Below are 19,217 nucleotides of genomic sequence, written 5' to 3'. Positions count from 1 at the left end.
CTCTTTGCCTTTCTCTTCGCTGGCAGACAAGACAATCCAACCATAAAACCTGAAAACCAAAATCCGCTGCCCATTTCTCGTTTGGCTGTTGCCTCGAATGGACGGTTAACGGAAGGTTACAGTTTACCAATATCTATAAAGTTGAAAGAAATAGGGAATACCAAAATATATCAGAACCCAAAGCAATTCGTCTTGTGTGTGCAAGTTGATGGATAAAAGAATTGAAAAGTGCTGACAGTGCTACCCGGAAATTGGAACACCAAAACGTCAACATAATTACGCGGCAATAATTTTCGAAAACCCAAAAAGATCACACCAGCAATCAATCGGTCCCGTGTGACACAGATTGCGGCGGGTCGAGCAAAAGCGAAAAGTGCTGCCCATTGGATACCTATTTAAACACCGAGCGTCGGGAAGTGCACTTCGCATACAGGAAAACAGCATTATGATGTCCAGAAGAGATCTTCTAATCGCCGGACTCCTACTGATCGTGGGCAGTGCCGCTGGTAAGTTACGATGGGGTTAACCTGATGCAATACGGGGCTCCACAATCTAATCGAAATGGGAGGGCGACCCCAGACATTCAGGTCTCGTCTCTCCACTAATCGCAGTGCATCAGATTCGGACTCGGATTTGGATTCGGATTTGAAGTGCAGGAATTTACTATAAATCGATGTGATTGTTGGGCGTGAGCCCAATGTGTTCAAACTCATTCTGACCTACATTTGTCCCAGTGATCATGCACGGAAAGAAATTCTAGTATTAGTCCATTCAAAAATTGGTTCATATGTGTTGAATAACTTGGAATCCCAACGAGGATGGTGGGTATCTTAGCTTCAACGCCATGATTCATTGCTGATCTTTCGATTCGCTGACATTTTGCAAATGGTCAAGATTTCCGCATTATTCAAATGAATTTTTATGGATGGTGTTTCGCTAATGTTTTTATTACTCGCGTAATTTTTGCACTTTTTACAGTGAGCTGAACAGTAAAGTTGATAATTTATTGTCCAAAGCCCGTCACATTAATTCAGTTATTTATCACGATCGATGAATGGCCGCAGCCTGAATGCATTCGAGTTTTCCCCGCTCATTCAATTCACTCGACGGATCGGTAGGAAGTATCTATGTGCATCTGAAGAGGGGAGTGCTCTTTGCCATTTGCTGTTTGCTGTTTGCCATTTGTGATTCCGAATCGGTTACGGCTGTTAATTATTCCAGACTTCACCCATTGTCCGCGGCCCAGGAAATGAGCAAAAACAATCCGCTGATCAATGGGAGAAGCCCAAACAGCAGGAGGGTTGGGTGAGGATCGGTATCGGATTCGAGGCCATCGGATCCGGGGTCCTGTATACCATAATTAGCCCCTTCGATTCACCGCAATTCTAGGTAGGAGCCATTCCACTAAAGAAGCGTGGCGAAGCAGCGTGAGAACATTGGCGCATTGGTGGTGGTGTGATCAAAGATCACCCTCCTCTGATCACCTGGAACCCTTCCGCTGACGTGTTTGCTTACCCCAATCCGAAGACAATGAGATTATCATCAAATTGATTGGATTGCGAAATCGCTTGGCGGTATGTGCATAGAAGAGCCGCTTCCTCCGACCGATCTGCTGACATGTTTCGCCAGGAATTTATGTTTGCTCAGTCCGTATTTACCATATTTACTTAATATTCCATAGTTGTCCGACTGGGCTTGACATGGGTAAACAACAAGCCTAACTGATGATCATTGGGATCACTGCGAGAAAAAATGGCAAGTGTAGTAAGAGCATCATTTTGTTTTTTAACTTTGAAGAATATTGGTTGTACTTTTTTCAAATTAATTTACAATGGAGATACTGATTCTCATACACTAAACAAGTCCACAAAGTGTGGAATTGGTTGATTTGAAAATCCCGGGACTCATCACTTTTTTCGAGATACTTTTTACTGAAGAATTCGAGCTGTCTTCATTTCGGGACATGTTTCTCCTTGTGCAGAACTCTGGCGTTTTTCCTTTTTTATCGCCGCTCTGTGGATTGAATTTCATGGCATTTTGTGTGTAGCCTGCTTGGTGCGAATTGAAATGGCCGGGCTGAGAAAACGAAGAAGCGAAGGCATCAAATGACCGCGAATGCTTCGAGAACCGCGAGGCATAAAAAAAGATTTGCCTGTGCTCGAAATGCGAGGGAGTCGAGGGCTGAAAAGTGGGAGTGGCCGGGTGCGAGGGCCCTGCCCTTGTCTGTGCAGAAATTCCTGGCCATTGGAGGCGGAGGCCCGGGGGTATTTATTTTGGACCCAGATGACTCACTCTTGCTCTTGTCTGCTCGCCATGGCCTGGTATTCGTATTCATGTATTCACTCGCGATGCCAATGATTTTCATTCTTTGCTCGATTCTTTGCTTGCATTCATACGTATATGCATGTATGTATGTATGCATACACTGCAAAATATGGGGGCTTTGTGGACGGGGGTGGTGGCTCGGCGGGCAAAAGCGAGTTAAGCCAACTGGTAACCAATTCTCGGCAATTAAAGAATCAATTTACTTAACGTCGCTGGCGAATCGCCCGCCGCTGAATGAGTTGTCGTCCGCGGAGTGCGGGTTTTCCAAAGGGGGTGCAGCGGGGTGGGGCTCGGTGCAGCACCACTCAAGTGGGGCACGATTATATGTACGATACAGACTGTACATAACAAACATAACCCCTCCTCCGCCAATGCACACATAAAGCGCTGATGATCGACACGATAATGGAGAACCCAACTGCTGATTCAGCGGCAGGCAGAAGTCAAAGTCAAAGCGAATCCAACCAAAAAGCCGCAGATGCTGCGGCTTGGTGGAAATATTTCCAGAATTTACGAGCCGCACATAGGAAGTTGGATGGGCAATAATGCCGGGAATACGTACTGGGAGGGATCCCATCTACACAGCTATGTTGGCTATTTGGAATGCCTGGATTTCGGATAATTCCCCAGAATTTTTGAGATTTTTATTGGTATTGAAGAAGGTATGGAATAGCAAATCATTGAAATGCATATTAAACAAATAGTAAAAGATATTATAGAATTTATTCAGATGGTTGTAAATATAAATACCAACACTAAGCAACTTCATTATTTAATACTTAGCTCACAGCATTGCGAAAAACATTCTTACATATCTTTAGATTTTTTTAAAACTTAGCACTGACTAGCATGCATACCATGTCAAACGTAATTAGATATTCATCTCTTGCGTTTTTTTAAGCCTGAAAGCACAACGATTTGTTTATGCAAAAATAAATAAATTCTTTTGTTTTCTGCCGCCGAAAGGTACTTAGAATTTCCTAGCGACATTCCTAAAGTTCTGGTGTGTCAAATTTTTGAATATAACTACGACTGCGTGCTAAAATTTCAATTGAAGATTCGACTGCGGCTCCGAGTCCAAATAGAGGTCTCTAAGCAAATGGCAATAAATAACCCAAATCGAAGCGAGCCCAAATAGTTACAGGGGAAAAGGGCGAATATAATATGGGGAAGAGCCAGAAAGGAGTGCCGCATATTAATTAGAAGCCACTCGGAAAACACGAGCCCTGCCCCAGAGCGCTTTGTACTTAGTATGCGCTAGGCGTAGCCAAAGTCGCGCCTCAACTATATGGCATACTATATGGACGTCTTTAGCCCCCGTTGGCAGTGCGCCCGCACAATTTGGAACCCAAAATCCGAGGCACTTGCCACAGACACGTGCAACCACATTTCCCAGTACTTTTTCGAGGGGGGCAACGAAAAGAAAAGAATCGAAACGAATGAAATTTGTATACGACGATCGGGGGCGCAATGTAAAATCGTTTAAGTGAAATCAATGTTCTCTATTTGGAGAGGCATATGCATAAGGAAAGTGCCTCCAGAATCCAAATGTTTTGGGATCATGGAAAATCGAAATTTATGGCGTCCACTTGATGCCATAGCTGCTCGCCCATCTGGGGGATCAAGCAAATGGAAATTGAAATAAATCGATTTGGATAATGGAGGCCGAAATGATTGGAACATGCGCGCATATATTTGCATATTTTTTAGTTTTAAAGTACTCGCTTAGTTCGGCATCTGTCGAATGGATTTCAGACTAGACCTTCGCCCAATCCCTTTACCATTGCCAGGCACACGCTTGCGAATAATTTTGCTATTTTCGGCATCTGTCAATGGTGCACATCTGCCCCTGCATCTGGGCCCTCGACTCCCACCCCTTGTCCCTCAGCCCTCTCGAATAATGATGCAGCTCCTGGCCAATTCCAAAGTGCCCGGTGCGTAGGTAGTCACTTTATGAGGTTCTCTCCTCTCGGTTCGTGGCCGTAACCTGATCGCTTTCACAGAACCCGAATGCCATTATCATTATCCGCTTCGCTCATGTCTCTATCTGCCACACACTAGCGCACAATGCCCAATACACACTGTACAGGAACGGAGCCGAACAATTTTCGGCTCATATAACGCAGCCCGTCCCTCAGCCAGGTCTTTCTTTCTCGCCTTCTGCGACTGGCCAGTCACGTAGTGCACTGAGAGAAATGCTACTTACTTGGCAACATAAATCTATCAAATTCAATTCAACTCGGTGCAGGAAAAAGGTGCTTTACAGGACATTTTTCAATATCAAAGTAGTAGCAAACTAGTTGAAAATTAAAATTAGACTGTTACCAAATTGCGCTCAGTGCAGTGAGTGCAGGGGGGAGGGACTTGGACAGACCCGGCTGGACAAACCTGAAAACACTGGGAAAGGAGATCAAAGATCAGAGAGCTCGCTCCCTGCGCGACCGGCTCTTAATTTCCTCGGGGCCTTATCACAGGTAGTAAAACCAACAGCAAAAGTGCTGCACTTGAATGATTCCCGGCCAGAGGGGGATATATACAAATATATACATATATATTGTATAGAACCCACGTATATACGGAGGTCGTGGAAGTGACTGGCACTAATGCTGACTTAACTTTGGCCCGCGGCTCTGGGTTATTAGCTGAAATGCATTTTCCCTGCCCTTTATTATTTGGAATCATGGTTATGATAAATTGTTGTCGGTCTAATTCTGAGTAGCAATTAAAACGGGCGGGAAACAAGGGTTCGAAAACTTTTATCTATGGAGATAAAAAAACATGCATCCCGGGTTAAGATAATTTCGGAGGATGTGAAAAGAAATTAGAGGTTAAAGGGCGGCTTGGAAATTAATGGTATTATAAACGCTGCACTTTAATGTTTTAATCCACTGCTCTCCTTCTGGGAAACCCTCGAATATTGTGCGCTTCGTCACTACGTAAACTTCCGTACACTGCGATTCAGTGAAAGGTGTGCAATTCCTTTCATCCTCTTGCTTCTCTTCCTTGGAACTTTATCATATCATATCATATTTTGCAGATAGCATAAATAAATTGGGGCCTCTCGTTTGTTTCCTTAAGGATTAAAGTTCTTAAGAAAAATGTAATTCTGTGAGCACATATTTCCTGTGCCCCAAAAAAGTATCCCAACTTCCTTATCGAAATATTTGTATCGGAAGCACCCAACCTCCCAAAAAACAAATTTCTGCAAATAAACTTTCATTGCAATTGTTGTTCCTTATTCCACGCTTATCTTCCCGATTGAATGGCTGTTTTTTTTTTTGGTTTTTGGGGCGGGAAGCGAGCAACATAAATTCAGATGGCTTCAGTGTCTTTTTCGTTCAATGTAAATACGAGAATAAATTTCTTTTATGGCTTAAGTTTACGACAAAGAGCGAATGCGTGAGTGAATGTGCATTTTTTGTGGAACTGGAAGGGGGCACCAGGAGGCCACGAGGAATGCGAGGAAAGCAGGGAAACGATCGCCTCGATTTCGTTGCACTCGGTTTTGGCAGGAATTCGAATTTCAGTTGGAAGGCCCAGCGAGAATTGCTGTTTGTTTTTATTGAAGTTTTTCTTTTAACACGCTACGCTGAGCAAACGATGAAAAACTGGCCAAAATACTCATAGAAACAAGCGACCAAAGCAAATGGACAAAATGTAAATTTAAACTTTTCACAATCACCCAACCAAATTGTCCCTTTTTTCGAGGGTGTGTGCAGAGTTTTACTTTTTTTACACGGTGAAAAATGGGGGATGCGCGCTATTTGGGTAAAGCTCATTAACTTGACACAAGTAATTTTGGGTAAATAAATATATTATATCATTGATCTTTATTTTGTATTTGTCACGTCACTTCACGTTGTTAAATAGCAAAAAGAGCCAATTATGTTTCTAGATATCAGTCAACCTGGTCGGAATTTCTCTCAGTGCACATTTGTTAGAGTGTGCGTGTTGCAGTTGGCACTATGAAAATGGACATTGTTGTGAAATGCTTTCAGTTCGAGTTCGGTGTGTCCATCGGCGACACCACCGAAAAACAAAAAGTGGCTCAATGAGCTGCCGTTCTTCTGGCCGCCGTAGTTGTTTTTGGATTTCCGTCAGCACGTCACATGTGGGTGCGGCGATCGGCCAAGGGGGTGGGGGCGTGGAAAGGCGGAAAAGCGAGGGGACGGACGGAACGATTGCGACTGCGACTGCGACTACTAGGGGGAGTGTTGGGTTAGGCACTCTTGTTTTCTCTTTCCACTCGCTCATTTTAATTTTCGTTTTTCATGTGACCCCATTTCACCGAAATGTTTTCCACCAAATGTGTTTGTACACATGCACAAAATGCAGTGGCGTACGCAGGATCTTGTGAAGGGGGTCTTGGATATTTATATTTAATGAGCGATTTAAACGAACATAAGTAGCACCATCAATACAAAATCATTGAAAATTGTTTACTTATAGACTTAACAAAAGAACCAAAGAAGTTCTAACCCCTTTCTACGCCACTGGTTAATTGTTGGTTATTATGTAGGGGATCGAAAAACAAAAAGGAAACGCGTGAATGCGAATTGCCAGCCTTTAATTTAACCCATCATCGGTGCAGCTGTCCCCTTAACACCCCCTGATGAATTTGAGCTGCGAAAATGGAAATGATAAAGATAAACACAAACGCAGCCCGTTATGATGACCTACTGCAGACTGCTGCATAGATCAACAAAAACATTGGTCTGCGTTGGTTTCGATTTCCATTTAATTTCCTTTAATTAACCCACCGACTAATGCGGTGGCTGATGTGACCCCCGCGGGCAACCGCTATAAACAATGCCATGGGCTATAATTACAGACGATCTTCTTAATCTGCCACACTTAGCACTCGATTTATGGGTCATCGGAATGCAGCAAAAGAGAATTTTTACTTTCGAAAGAGGTTTCTTTGATCTTCATTTAAAAATAAATAAATAGAATATTTCATAGAAGTAAATAATTCTCGATAATTAATAATACCATCTCCATTTCAGTGTTCTCCTACCCACAATCCTCGATGGACGATGACCAAATGCAGGCCGATGATGACTTCGACTACGGAGGCGAGGACCAGAGTGCGCCCAGTCCGCAGACGAAGTCCTCCAATCCCATTGCCAGCGAAAAGATCAACAAGACCCTCAGTGTAACGGGAATCCGTGGCGAGGATGTGGTGCTCAAGTGCGATGTGGGAAGCAATCGTGAGTACAGCAAATGCCTCCCAAGGAAACCAACTAATAAACCAACCAATAATTTCAGTGCACAGCTCAGACGGTGTGGTCCTGTGGTACTTCGGCGATAATGTCATTTCCAATGGCAAGAACCTGGTGCAGCCCAACTTCAAACTGGACGCCAACTACGACCTGACCATCCTGAAGGCGAGTCCCCAGGTGGCTGGCAGCTATCTCTGCAAGGTTCTGCCCTCCGGATCCGTGGTCAACACGAAGGTGACCATCGCCGAGCATTCCCTGGACGCCATTGCCCCGGAGAGCTCCACATCCGCGGCGGGATCTGCGAGCAGTTTTCTGGGCTGCACAGTCCTGGCATCGACCGTGTTGCTCCTCCTGGGGATGGGCACACATTAGCTTAGTTTAGTATAACGCTGGTGGAGCACTGCCACCTCTTCTACACTCTCCACTCTTCTCACAGGAATTGAGCATTTGAAGTCTTTGTTGATTGTAAATTTTTGTATTTGTAAAGACGCAAAATCAACTTTATTTATTAAATAAAAAAGGAACCAAAGTAAACTTAGCCACAACGATCGCTCACTGCCCCCTGGAAAAGCACAGATTGAATCCGTTTAGTTTATTTTATTTGCTTACTTATCATGGACTCAACGAAAATTACAATATTCATGTAAGACACTGGCTTTAAGTATATTTTTTTAATACCATATATATGATTCGGTGTATATATATGTATATGCTTCAAGGTCGGCTTTCGAAATCAGGTCCTCGTCAAAACTTTGCTTATGGAACTTTATTTTTGTGGCGTTTTTGATTTGATTTAGCGAGCAATCAATCAGTTTCGGTTGATTGCTTCGATTGGCACGTTTATTGATCAGCTCTAATGTTATGATTCTTAAATAAAACATTTATAAAATATATTCCTACACTCACAATCTGATTACTCATACGTACAGTACAGTACAGCGTACATGGTCAGCATGTTATGGCGATATTCCTCAGGTATTGTAGCAGAATCAAGGACAGGAGTAAAGCCAAACCCGGATTATCAATCGATTATCAATCAGTTAGAGTGTATATTATACCTAGATGTATATGGCTTTCCTCGACTTCTTCGGTTTCTCCTAGGCATAGGTACATATGCGTTCTAGCTTTTGATTTGTATATTTTGAATCGTTCTGTTCCATTGAGTGTTGATGTGGCGTAGTTCCGTAAAAATAAGTTTCATATGTATGGTGTGTGGTAGGTACACATATGTATGTCTAAGCTTTGGTCTAGTTTATAAAATAATTAGCATGCCATTCGATAAGTCCCCCCAGCTTCCCCTCCGCTTCAGTTAGCCTAATGTTCGTAAGTACGTTTGCATGTACAAAAATATGGTGCGTATTGCAAGTCCTATAAAGTCCCTTGAACTTAAACCACTTTTCGCTATACCATGCCATCGGGGATTGTATGGTATATGGGATCGCTCCCAATTTTGCGTCGTATTAGTATTCGTTTTCGGTTCGGGCTCCTCCTCAGAAGTGCCAACAACACGCACATGCAGACAGAAAAAAACAAATAAATATTATAGCTAAGGTTAATCAAAATGTTGCTCTTTTCGGTTAAACCGATCGTCGCAGTTGCTCTGCCCTCGTCGCTTGTGCAGCTTTAACTTTAACTAAACTAAATTAACTTTAGTCCTCGCCGATCTCCCAGTCACTTCCTTGCTTGGCACTAATGTTTCGTTTCAGTGATCGCTCCAGCGTGTTCTATAGCATAACATTAACATTGACCCAAGCCAGCGGTCGCGCATTAGCATTTGTATAATTAGAATACTTTAGTTTCGGTTCCTATGTGCGTTTCGCTATCGCTCCGATAGCCTCGATAGCTGAGTAATCCGGAAATACGTATGTACACATCTCGGTCTGGTTGGGTGGCACCCCTTAGAGGCGGACACGCAGCAGGAGCGCTGCCAGCAGGATCACTCCCACGTTCAGGCGCTGCATCGATGACGCAGCTCCTTTGCTCATGGGCATGATTCCAGCCCTCACGATCTCATCCGGGGGCAGTTCCACTTCTGTCGAATAAACATGATCACCATTTGATCGTATCAGTGGTGCTCCGTACTCACCTTCATCTTTGTCGACCTCGGAGTACTCCGGGATCTCGAAGACGTGGTCGTTCGAAAAGTGGGACCATCCTTTGGTGTTCTTCGTCTTGACGCGCGCATGCCATACTCCACGGCTCAGCTCCAGTTGGTGGGTGATCTTCCAGATGTTATCCGTGTTGTTGTGGCGATGTGTCTCCAGCACCTGGACAGTGCTCCAAGTGTACGACTGATGATTGAAAGATTCGATCGGTTTAGGAAAGTCCAATCCTACTAATTTGTGGAGCAACTCACCCCAGTTAGCTGGTAGTCCAACATGGCCTCCGAAAGGAGCTGGTGACTCCTGACCAGCCAGTGCAGCGTGACCTTGTTGCCCTCCACGGTCATGTCCTCGAACTGCGGGGTCTCCGGATTGTAGCTGACGTGCACCTTCACCTCGTTGGATCCAATGGCGTTCTCCACCTGGCACAGATACTCGCCCAGATCGCTGTCGGTCACCTCCCTGACAAGCAGGGTGGTGCGATTGTGGCCATTGTGAACCGAGTCCTTGAGGGAGTACTTGTCTGAGAGCTGAAGGGTCTTGCCGTCCTTGATGAAGTAGCTCCTGCCAATGGGTTTCGCCCGATAGTTGCAGTACAGCTCGGCGGTGGCGCCCTTCTCGGTGTTCAAATTATGCCGATGGGTGGACACGATGGGGCTGTACTGGACATCGATGTGAACGGTGCCATGGGGAGGATGGCGACTGCCATCGTCGGCCAAGCACTGGTAGTCGCCGGCGTTCTTCTCATCCACATTGTCGAGGATAATCACGCCGTTCTGGTTGTCCACGGCGGAGGGCTGTCCGTTCAGATCCTGAAAGAAAATCGTGTGGGAAAATGGGTGGCGGATGCCAGCGATAGGAACTGAGTGATAGTGCGGGGATACGATTAGAAAAACATACATTAAAGGACCACTTGATAGTGGCATTGTCGGGCAGATAGGTTCGACACTCGAGCTTGTGGTGGTCGCCCTGCCTGAACGTCTGCGATCGATCCGTGATGTCGCGATCGTCGCAGAGGATCGACAGCCGGGCGCCCACCCGCAGTGCCGTGTGCTGTCGAACCCTCTGGGGCAGGATTTCGCAGTAGTAGTCATCCGAGTCCTCCGGCGACACGTTCCTAAGGAGTATCGAGTTGTTCAGCATGCACTGCACCCGCTGGCTAATGGGATTCTGTCCGTTGGCTATGATTATCCGGTTCTTGTACCACATCACCGCGTTGCTAACTGTACGGATTGATTGTTAGGGATTTCAAATTGGTTTTACTAGGTTATGGGAATAGCTTACGCTGGAAATTCCGCGCATCGCAGTTGAGGACCACATCATCGCCCGGCTTGGCTTCGACCCTTAGGTCCATAACCTCAAAATACGGCGGCGCTTCCTGCTCAGCATGGTTTTTTGTCACATCGAAGATTTGGGTGTCACCATCATCGCCATCGTCGCCGTACTCATATTCGTCGTCCTGATAATCTGTACCCTTGTCATCCGCGTCTATGGGCGATCCTGAACAACTCACTGAAAGGCCAAAAGGAGAAATTTACTTATTCGATGCTTTTAGATGTTTGCCACTTTGATCCTTAACAGCCCACAATAATTAGTCATAGTAATTAGTAATCAGGAAATTGAAGTTATTAAATAGAGATTTACGAAGCGAGTATTCCTGAGATCATTGCGTCATGTTAGTTGCTATAGGCAAGGTGCTGCAGTGAGTCATCAGACTGGATCCCTGAGTATTTCCAGACTTAATTGGAATTGATAAGAATCACACGACATCCCCAGCAACTGCTGCTTCCAATCAAAAGGGTCGACGTACAGAGAACTCGTTTATAAAAGTGCAGTTCTGCAACGGAAGTGAGTTTTCACCAAGAACGAGGGGAGATTCGATTCATATTTGCAGAGACTAATATTTATTACTAACATGTTTGATATTAGTCTGTACAAGAAACCCCCTAAAAGTATACAACCACTAACATTCGTGGCCATCTGCGAAGAACATTTCCATCTGTAGAGTACTAAATTCGCAGGTAAACAACGTGCTAGATATGAAAGATATATCTTAAGTTCTAGGTAAACTACCGCAGGCCATAAAGTCAGGTTCAGTCAAAGAGATTTTTTTGGAAATCTTCATGACTGTCTCTATTTGCATAGTGCCGAAAGGTATGAGTTTATGCAAATTGAATGAGTAATTTCTGTTCAACCGCAATTTCGTATGTATTAGCCATAACAATTTGCCTGCCATATTCGGCATGTAACTCAATTGTCATCTAACGGCCGAAAGCCGAATGACTCGTGACTCATGGCCAACTTCATCATGGCCAACGCATAAGGTTATGATGGATATTGTCGGGATTACGCAAGTGGCTCAAACTCGTTATCAATGGTCGATAAACGCTCTTTAAGGTGGGCACACTCGATCCAAAGACGGAGCCAGTTATCTTATCCAATGGCCTCTCCTTATAACCGCAGTCAGACGCCCCTTTTATGGTCTGGGCCACTTTGATGGAAGGAGAAAACGAAAAGACAACACACACTTGGCCAGCCAGAGCAGCTGGGGACCTTCAGCGATCTGGTTTGGATGGGCGACTCGGGATGCTGGCCTGGCCAATGCTGACAACTGCAATCCTCGGCCGGTGTCAAGGTTACGGGCACATGGAAACAGTGGCTTCCCGAGAGCGGACTCCACGCAATTGTTTGCATGCAACTAGGTCAGCGCCAAAAGTCAGTCGAGAAGCTGGGAGCTGGGAGCTCGGGTGCCCAAGTGCCCAAGTGCGTCATCCAACCCCCTGGGCGAGCATTGTCCTTGGATCGATGATGGTGTTGGGTTGGCGGGGGGTGGCAAATAAAAAACTGCTCCCCGGCAACAACATCAACAACCACTCGGCTTAAGTTCATCCGTATGGATGATGATGTCCCTAGACCCCATCCCCCCCCTCCCACACACCGCACGCCCTCCGGCTGGCAGTGCATGCGTTGTAAGTGGAACAATGGCGTCAGGATGTCGCGGCGCCAGCTTCTCTTCCAGACTCTCCCCCACTCGTCCTGCCACTCCTTTTCCGTCTCTAAACTCGAGTTCAATGTTATACACAATCGCCATTTGTGGCCTGCATTGGCACTGGGACGTCCTGGAGAATTTGTCGCAATCCACTCAGTTCTTGAGGGCAACTTTGATGACTCTGCATTCGCCGGCAGATGAAGTCATGTTTAAAATTCTAGGGAAAACAGCCAGTTAGCTTGCGATGGCTTTAAGTGCTGTGAATATTCTCATGGCTTTCATTTCATACTTGGCCAAAATGTTGGACTCTGGAATGCTTTATCGTGACACCAATAATACTTGGCTATGACAAAAGAATACTTTAAGAGGTCTAAAGGACTTAAGACGGTCAGTCTTAAATTATAACTAAAACGCTTAGTTAAAAAAAGGTTTGGTGAGGTTAATTGTTCCATAGAATTTGCAACTGTATTCCCTTGGGTATGCAATAATAAATTTCATTACTTTGCCCCAGATACCGCGTAAATATTTTCGCATATTTAGTAAGTACGAATGTCACGTATATATGATATATGGTATGCTCCACTCGTATCAGGAAGGTTGGACAGGTCTGTAGTCTCGGCCGACCATTGATAACTCCCATTGAAGATTCAGTTCAAGATTTGCGACTGGAAAATGGTTGATTGCCATTTCATTATCACACTGCTCTATAGTCAGTGGATCGCAAACAGACGTGGATGAGTTATGAGGTCAATAAGTAAACAAATCCACAATGGCCCACATCGACATCCTCGCCCAAGTCTGCTGACTCAATGAAATGTGTATAAATAAATGATGCCAACTACTCGCCGCTCGCCAAGCCTAAATGCACAAAATTTTCGAAATCTCGAAAAGGAAACATCGCCCAGATTTCGCCGAGTCGTCAGGAAAGGGGGGAAACATTCTTTAATCGACATGTCATGTCTAAGTCGATGGAGCAGTCAGATTGTGATGGGGGTCGTAAAAGTTCCCAAAACTGGGTGAGATTCAAATGCTCGACAGGGGAATCTTGATAGATGCACATGCCATTTCGTCTTATGAAAATGTATTCCATTTTATTGCAAAAATTCTCGGAAAAATTATATGCGATTTGTTTTTTAATTTCATTACATATTTTAGAATTTATTAGCATTTGTTTAATTCGTTTGTAATTAATTCGTAATGTAATGTAATTAATTTTTATTTTTCCAATGCGTCTAGTACCACTGTGGGTATATAAATTTAAATTTCCATAGAGACACAAAAATCACCATTAAACAGCCGCCAAAAAACAAACACATAATAAATGGTAAATTAAACGAAATCAATTGAAATGGCAAATCGACTTCCCGCTTTCGGGAACTTTTGGGTGGGGTCTCTTCGTTCCACACCCATGTGGAGCATTTTGATTGATCCAATCATTGATTTATTATGCGATCTTTATTTTTGGAAAACGTATGTTTCAGATGCCTGCGAATGCGTAATTTGATCATTTTCGGTTTCATTCCATTCGGCATTACCAACCGAAAGTCAGCCAAGCACTTATGCATATTGCATGGGTATGTAAAAGCAAACACTTAATCGCCAATTCCAGGAACACTATTTTATTGTACTGAAACGGCGAGACCTTGACTCGTTGTTTTCTGTATAAACATAAGCCGAATTTCCATTAGGAACAGGTCTTTATCAACTTCAGTTCTGCAATAACTGAAGGGTGAACTAATTTTATGCTCATGCAGACAAACAAATATTGTTGTTTGCTAGATGGGAGTATTATGAAATACAGTACAAATTGACTCTGCTTGTTTTTGTAGGCCAAACAAGCTAGAGTATTCTTCAGCACCTAGAATTTTGATATATGAGAAGGCAAAGTTCCAAATTCCCCGGGGCCCGTGGCTTTTAGTTTGTTTTTAATGGTATTTTCGGTCATAGGCCTTATCTCATGGCTAAAATTGGACGAATTTAACTTTTAATTAAAAAACGAACAATATATGCGTACCAATATCGAAAAACGTATATGCATACATATGTATGTATGTATGAGACTGTGCCCTGGGACGTACATATGATTACATCTGGAGCATGGGGGCGTTTTCACGTTCCCAACGAAGTTTACGAGCAAATATTCAATATTAAAATGGCATTCTTTGCACAGCATTCGTGTATGGCAAATATTTATTCAACTCGCTGGGCGATATTCACTTTTTATTCGTATTCCAGAACACATGGCACCCGGGAAAGGGACGGAGGAACGTTTTGGGTACTGGGTTGGTTGGCTCCTCTTTTCCGAGCCAAGATACATACGTGTAGTGGAATGTGGAGCGTTATCAGCAATTTGCGCCATAATTCCAAAAGCGAATGAAACTTAACTTTCAGAGCGGAGGTAACTGTTTGACGCTCTCTCGAACGATAAGATATACTTGTTTTTTTCCAACTGGCACCAACATTTCACCCGGTGTGGGTTCAGTTTACGCAAAAGATAAGGCCATACGCACGTGGCTCACACCTATACCTATATACCTATTGACTATAACCGAGCGTATCTGGAGCTTTCTGGCGAGTACGAATGGGTAGAATATGTTGTACGTGGACGTGAGGGCTCGTATCTGGGGTGCTCATACTTATTTCTGAACGAACCGCAGTTATTCATAATATCTGGAAATTACGTAAACTCATTGAGGCGTGGAAAACTCTTTAAACTGACATGGTTTTAATCAAATTTTCATTCGAGTACTGCAAACCAGATGGGGTATATAAGCTTGATATAATGCAGATATTTAATATATTCTTGCTGGGTAATATTATTTAAAAATATTGAATGTTATCAACCCAATGACCTAGTTTTCAAACAGCAGTTTGATGTTCAACTAGGCTTCTTCTGCCGCACTTTCGAATCTTCCTATCTCTACAAGTAGTCGTAAAAATATTACACATCCATTACAACTCTCTCCAACTTTCTACTCCTAGATTTTCCGGGAGATTCCCACTTCGATTGAAACTCTGTGGTGTTAATCTAATCGTATCGTGCTGTTCCGAATTAGTTCTTTGTTTTTATAGGCCATTAGATTGGGTCCTTGACTTACCGTACAGTTGTCCAATCAGCAGACTAATGAGCAGCAGCCTCATCGAATCTCTCGCCTTGATCATGGTGATTGGTGTTTGCCTGGCTTGGTTTTGGTGAGTTCGTTTTATCGATTGGAATTTGGTTCGGAGCTGTCGGAGGTAGGTCGTTAACTGCAATTAATATGGTTGGTTGGTACTTAATTAATTTGCTAGAGCCATTATGTTGCTCCCCGATCGGGAACCGCAAAAACCGCCGAAATACGTTTACAATTTACTTTTCGGCTTTATGATTATTTAATTTCGCTTATCGTTTATTCCGTGCATTTTGTATGCGAGTCGCGACGCGGACCGGAAATTTCTAATTGGCTTGGACAAAATGCATGGAAAAGCGCCAACTACAAACGAATTTTTCGCAAAAGAAAAAAAAATGAAAAAACATATGGCAGCGTAAAGAAAATATTGGACCGATCTGTAAACATTGCTCACTCGCTTTGGCCGCATTATATTATGCAAGCCGCCAGTTGTATCTGGTGGCAATTTGCTCTCCGTCGATAAGTTGTATCTTGAAGATATTATGATCTCTACGCGAAAAATGGCCATTTGCTAGTTTAGCTACTAATTTGCAGCTCACAACAGCGCCTCTCGCGAGGTACAGTGCGAATTCCTTAGAAAAACATGGATTTTCTTTAAGTTTAAGCTCTTAGTTAGGTTTCAGAATGTATTGTCTAGTAAAAAGGTTATTTTGAAACTTTTATTTGATATTATCTATAATATTGCACAGTCAACAATCAAATAATGTAGTTGTATTAAAACATTCTGTAAATTTAGCGTAAACAGCTGTGTGATTAATATTCATTTTTCGCTGAATAACTTTGAGTATTACTTTTTGAAATGATAACTTTAGAAACACATGCATCTCTTGCCGATTTCGTTTAGTAGGCTTAAGGAAGTTCGACTGTATATTTCTCTTTGGGGCTGACTCAATGCCAGCCGGCCAGTAAAGTGGGTCGAAGTGGGGGCTTTGGGGGCGCTGTTGGGTCAGGGTGTGCCAAGTCGAATAGCATGCAAATGTTTATGCATATAAATAAATTAATGTGCAAATGCGAAAAAATTGTACAGCACGGAAAGTCGATGCAAAAACCAAAAACAAAAAAATTACACAAAATTCGGGCTGTTGATATAAAAGCTGTTTTGCAAATGGCGGGCACAGCTCACCCATACAAACAAACAATTTGCATGTGCACATATGTGCACTTAGTTGTTTATATGCTCCACTCATAAAACAAACAATTTTGCAATGCCTGATGATGATCATAATCCATCGCTGATGCATTTGCAAAAAATTTTGAACATTTCGCAAGATTTGGCGGGCAAATAAATAGTCGACTTATTGATTCTCTTTTTAGCATAAGATTGATAGAAAGATTTCACACTTCTAAGTAAATAGAAAACGAATCCGATATGTTTAAGAAACTTTAGAAGGTAGTAAAGTAGTAAATGAGTTGAAGACATTTTGAATATAAGTAAGTACCATATAAATATATATTCATTTCAATGGTTTTTTTTTGCTTGGAAAACTCAATGCGTCTTCCTGCCATCTGCTGCTGTTTGTAAATATTTCCCTTCTAACATAAGCATCGCTGAACAAAAGCTCCCTGATGAGTGAGAATTTCCGCACTCACTTGTGTTGCTGAGTTTTCCCATCCAGTATTTTATGGGTTGTCACCTGAATAGACGACACCTCAGATACAGATAAACGGTGTGTACTGAAGCTCGTTGGCACCTCCTCCATGCGGCAACTACCTCTAAACGGAATTTACGCCCCTCCAGTCTGTTTATCAATTATAAAAATCAAAGGTGGGAGAAGGTGCAACTAGGTTGTTTTCTACTTGATACCCTTTAATGGGGTATTTTAATTTACAAACCTGATGCATAGAAAAATTCTAAGCTAAGCGACTTCAATCATTTTTGACATGTTAATTGGCCATATAATTAAATATAATTTCTGTGATGAAAGCCACCTGGGTAGTTATCTAATACACTTTAATTTTCTGTTTAATGTTACTTTGTAATTTACCAAATAGCAGAATAGTTTTTCAATTTACAAAAAATTAAGTTTGACCAAGCTTTTCAGGGTATTTAAGCTTCGGCTAGTTTTGTCCAACTTTATTCCCGTTTTTTGTGAGTTCTTTTACTAGGGTTCCCTTTAAATCAATGCCTTGATTGTTGTTGTTTTTGTCTTTGGCGCTTTGTTTATTTACATTGCGCTCAAAGTTAACACACACAGGCGCACACACTCGGTGTGCACTTGTGTGAGTGGAGGGAGGCACAGATGCAGCTGTCTTGCATCCGTAGAATGCTTTTTGGGGGATCCCAATTGGAATTGAAAACTTTTCTGTTGTTTCTTCCCGTTTTTGCCTACTCCCAATGTAAATAAAAACACGTATAGAAAATTTGTTTTCCATTCAGCGTTTCTGTAAGCATTTCCCTTTTTCTTTCCGCTCCCAGCAGCTGGTCCCTAATGCCACCCCCACCTTCTTTTTCACAGCCTGCGCTACAACTGGCTGCTTTACTCTTGCATTTTCGCTTTCATTTGACCATTTTCCTTTGCCATTTATTCTGTTGTTTGGCGTATTTCTGGTGCCGGCACAACGGCAGCTATTTTACATATTTCTACATATTTATAGAATGTGCAGCAAAGAATCTGCCAGCGAAGAAAGAGGCCAAGAATTGCAACTGAAACCGAATTTGAATTTGAATCTCTGCCAAATGGGCTCCCGAGGAGCAGGATAAAAGTGAAGATATGGAGCATATCTGCTGGCCATTCTGGCCATATCGTAGGCCATTTTCATGAATCATCGCCTGTCGTTTTGGCCCGAAGACGAAATCACAAAGTCTTTTGGGTTTCGGCACGGCTTCTCAGGGCCGCCAGAGTTACAGAATGGATGCGGTGCGCTGCGTTCGAGATTGTTATTTTGTTTCGTATTTATTTTGCCCGGAGAGCCTAGAGGAGGAAAACTGGTTTCTGGTCCCCAGATACCGACGCGAGATGAGTTGAAATTCGGCCGAAGCGGTACAAAAGTGGTTTCTTCCTCTTCACCCTTTTGTTTTTCCCGATTTTGGTACGAATTACGTTTAAAGCACTCGCGCGTTTGTAACGCTTTCGCCCGCACGACGTTTCCCAAGCGATTTGTACACGTTTTAGCCAGGTCGAATGCAAACGTTTACGTTTACAGCTGTCGGTAATTGGCCATAAGCCTACGGTTTTTGCGGGGCACTAGGCGCTAGGCAATGGGTATTGGTTCAGTTGGAGCTGTGGATGGAAACCTTTTTATCTGCGCTGGGGCTGCGTGGAGAACCGAACGCGAAGCTGTTCAAACGAGAACTAAAAGTCGAGCGCGTGCTGATGCCAAAAGCACTTCGAAACGATTGGCAAGCGGAACAGCTCGAAATCTCTCTCCATATCTCTCTACACTTAGTGCTTCGCTCTCCAATGCATTG

At 43.3% G+C, this 19,217-nt stretch overlaps 2 protein-coding genes across 3 annotated transcripts; one reads left to right on the top strand and one right to left on the bottom strand.

The window, feature by feature from the left end:
- The first annotated feature begins 78 nt into the window (after positions 1–78).
- LOC117135999 lies at positions 79–8,085 on the top strand. The gene is made up of 3 exons (XM_033296614.1): positions 79–506; positions 7,332–7,535; positions 7,594–8,085. The coding sequence occupies exons 1-3, from the start codon at positions 446–448 to the stop codon at positions 7,917–7,919; spliced, it is 591 nt and encodes a 196-aa protein (XP_033152505.1). The 5' UTR covers positions 79–445; the 3' UTR covers positions 7,920–8,085.
- A 141-nt stretch (positions 8,086–8,226) lies between these two features.
- On the bottom strand, positions 8,227–19,125 carry LOC117135979 (inactive tyrosine-protein kinase 7). Of its 2 annotated transcripts, none has more exons than XM_033296593.1 (7): positions 19,044–19,125; positions 15,737–15,866; positions 10,934–11,161; positions 10,550–10,872; positions 9,904–10,461; positions 9,634–9,838; positions 8,227–9,579 (listed from the first exon to the last, which is right to left on the bottom strand). In XM_033296593.1, exons 2-7 carry the CDS (start codon positions 15,798–15,800, stop codon positions 9,446–9,448), a joined length of 1,512 nt encoding a protein of 503 aa, XP_033152484.1. In that variant the 5' UTR covers positions 15,801–15,866; positions 19,044–19,125; the 3' UTR covers positions 8,227–9,445. The 2 variants fall into 2 exon arrangements, with proteins under 2 accessions (XP_033152484.1, XP_033152483.1); XM_033296592.1 differs by having other exon boundaries at positions 15,737–15,887; positions 19,044–19,102.
- Positions 19,126–19,217: the final 92 nt, after the last annotated feature.

This window comes from Drosophila mauritiana, chromosome 2R, assembly GCF_004382145.1.
Source record: "Drosophila mauritiana strain mau12 chromosome 2R, ASM438214v1, whole genome shotgun sequence".
Classification (NCBI taxonomy): Eukaryota; Metazoa; Arthropoda; class Insecta; order Diptera; family Drosophilidae; genus Drosophila; species Drosophila mauritiana.
Note: the sequence above shows the minus strand (reverse complement) of the source record. Positions and strands in the feature narration are given on the sequence as shown.

What these genes read in the sequence shown, in the direction of transcription:
- LOC117135999 (XM_033296614.1), top strand. Translation starts at nt 446, where the DNA reads ATGATGTCCAGAAGAGATCTTCTAATCGCCGGACTCCTACTGATCGTG. An exon ending in GATCGTGGGCAGTGCCGCTG is followed by an intron (nt 507 to 7,331) that starts GTAAGTTACGAT and finishes TCTCCATTTCAG; the next exon opens with TGTTCTCCTACCCACAATCC. An exon ending in GTGCGATGTGGGAAGCAATC is followed by an intron (nt 7,536 to 7,593) that starts GTGAGTACAGCA and finishes CAATAATTTCAG; the next exon opens with TGCACAGCTCAGACGGTGTG.
- LOC117135979 (XM_033296593.1), bottom strand. Translation starts at nt 15,800, where the DNA reads ATGATCAAGGCGAGAGATTCGATGAGGCTGCTGCTCATTAGTCTGCTG. An exon ending in CGATGCGCGGAATTTCCAGC is followed by an intron (nt 10,873 to 10,933) that starts GTAAGCTATTCC and finishes CAATCCGTACAG; the next exon opens with TTAGCAACGCGGTGATGTGG. An exon ending in CTATCAAGTGGTCCTTTAAT is followed by an intron (nt 10,462 to 10,549) that starts GTATGTTTTTCT and finishes ATTTTCTTTCAG; the next exon opens with GATCTGAACGGACAGCCCTC.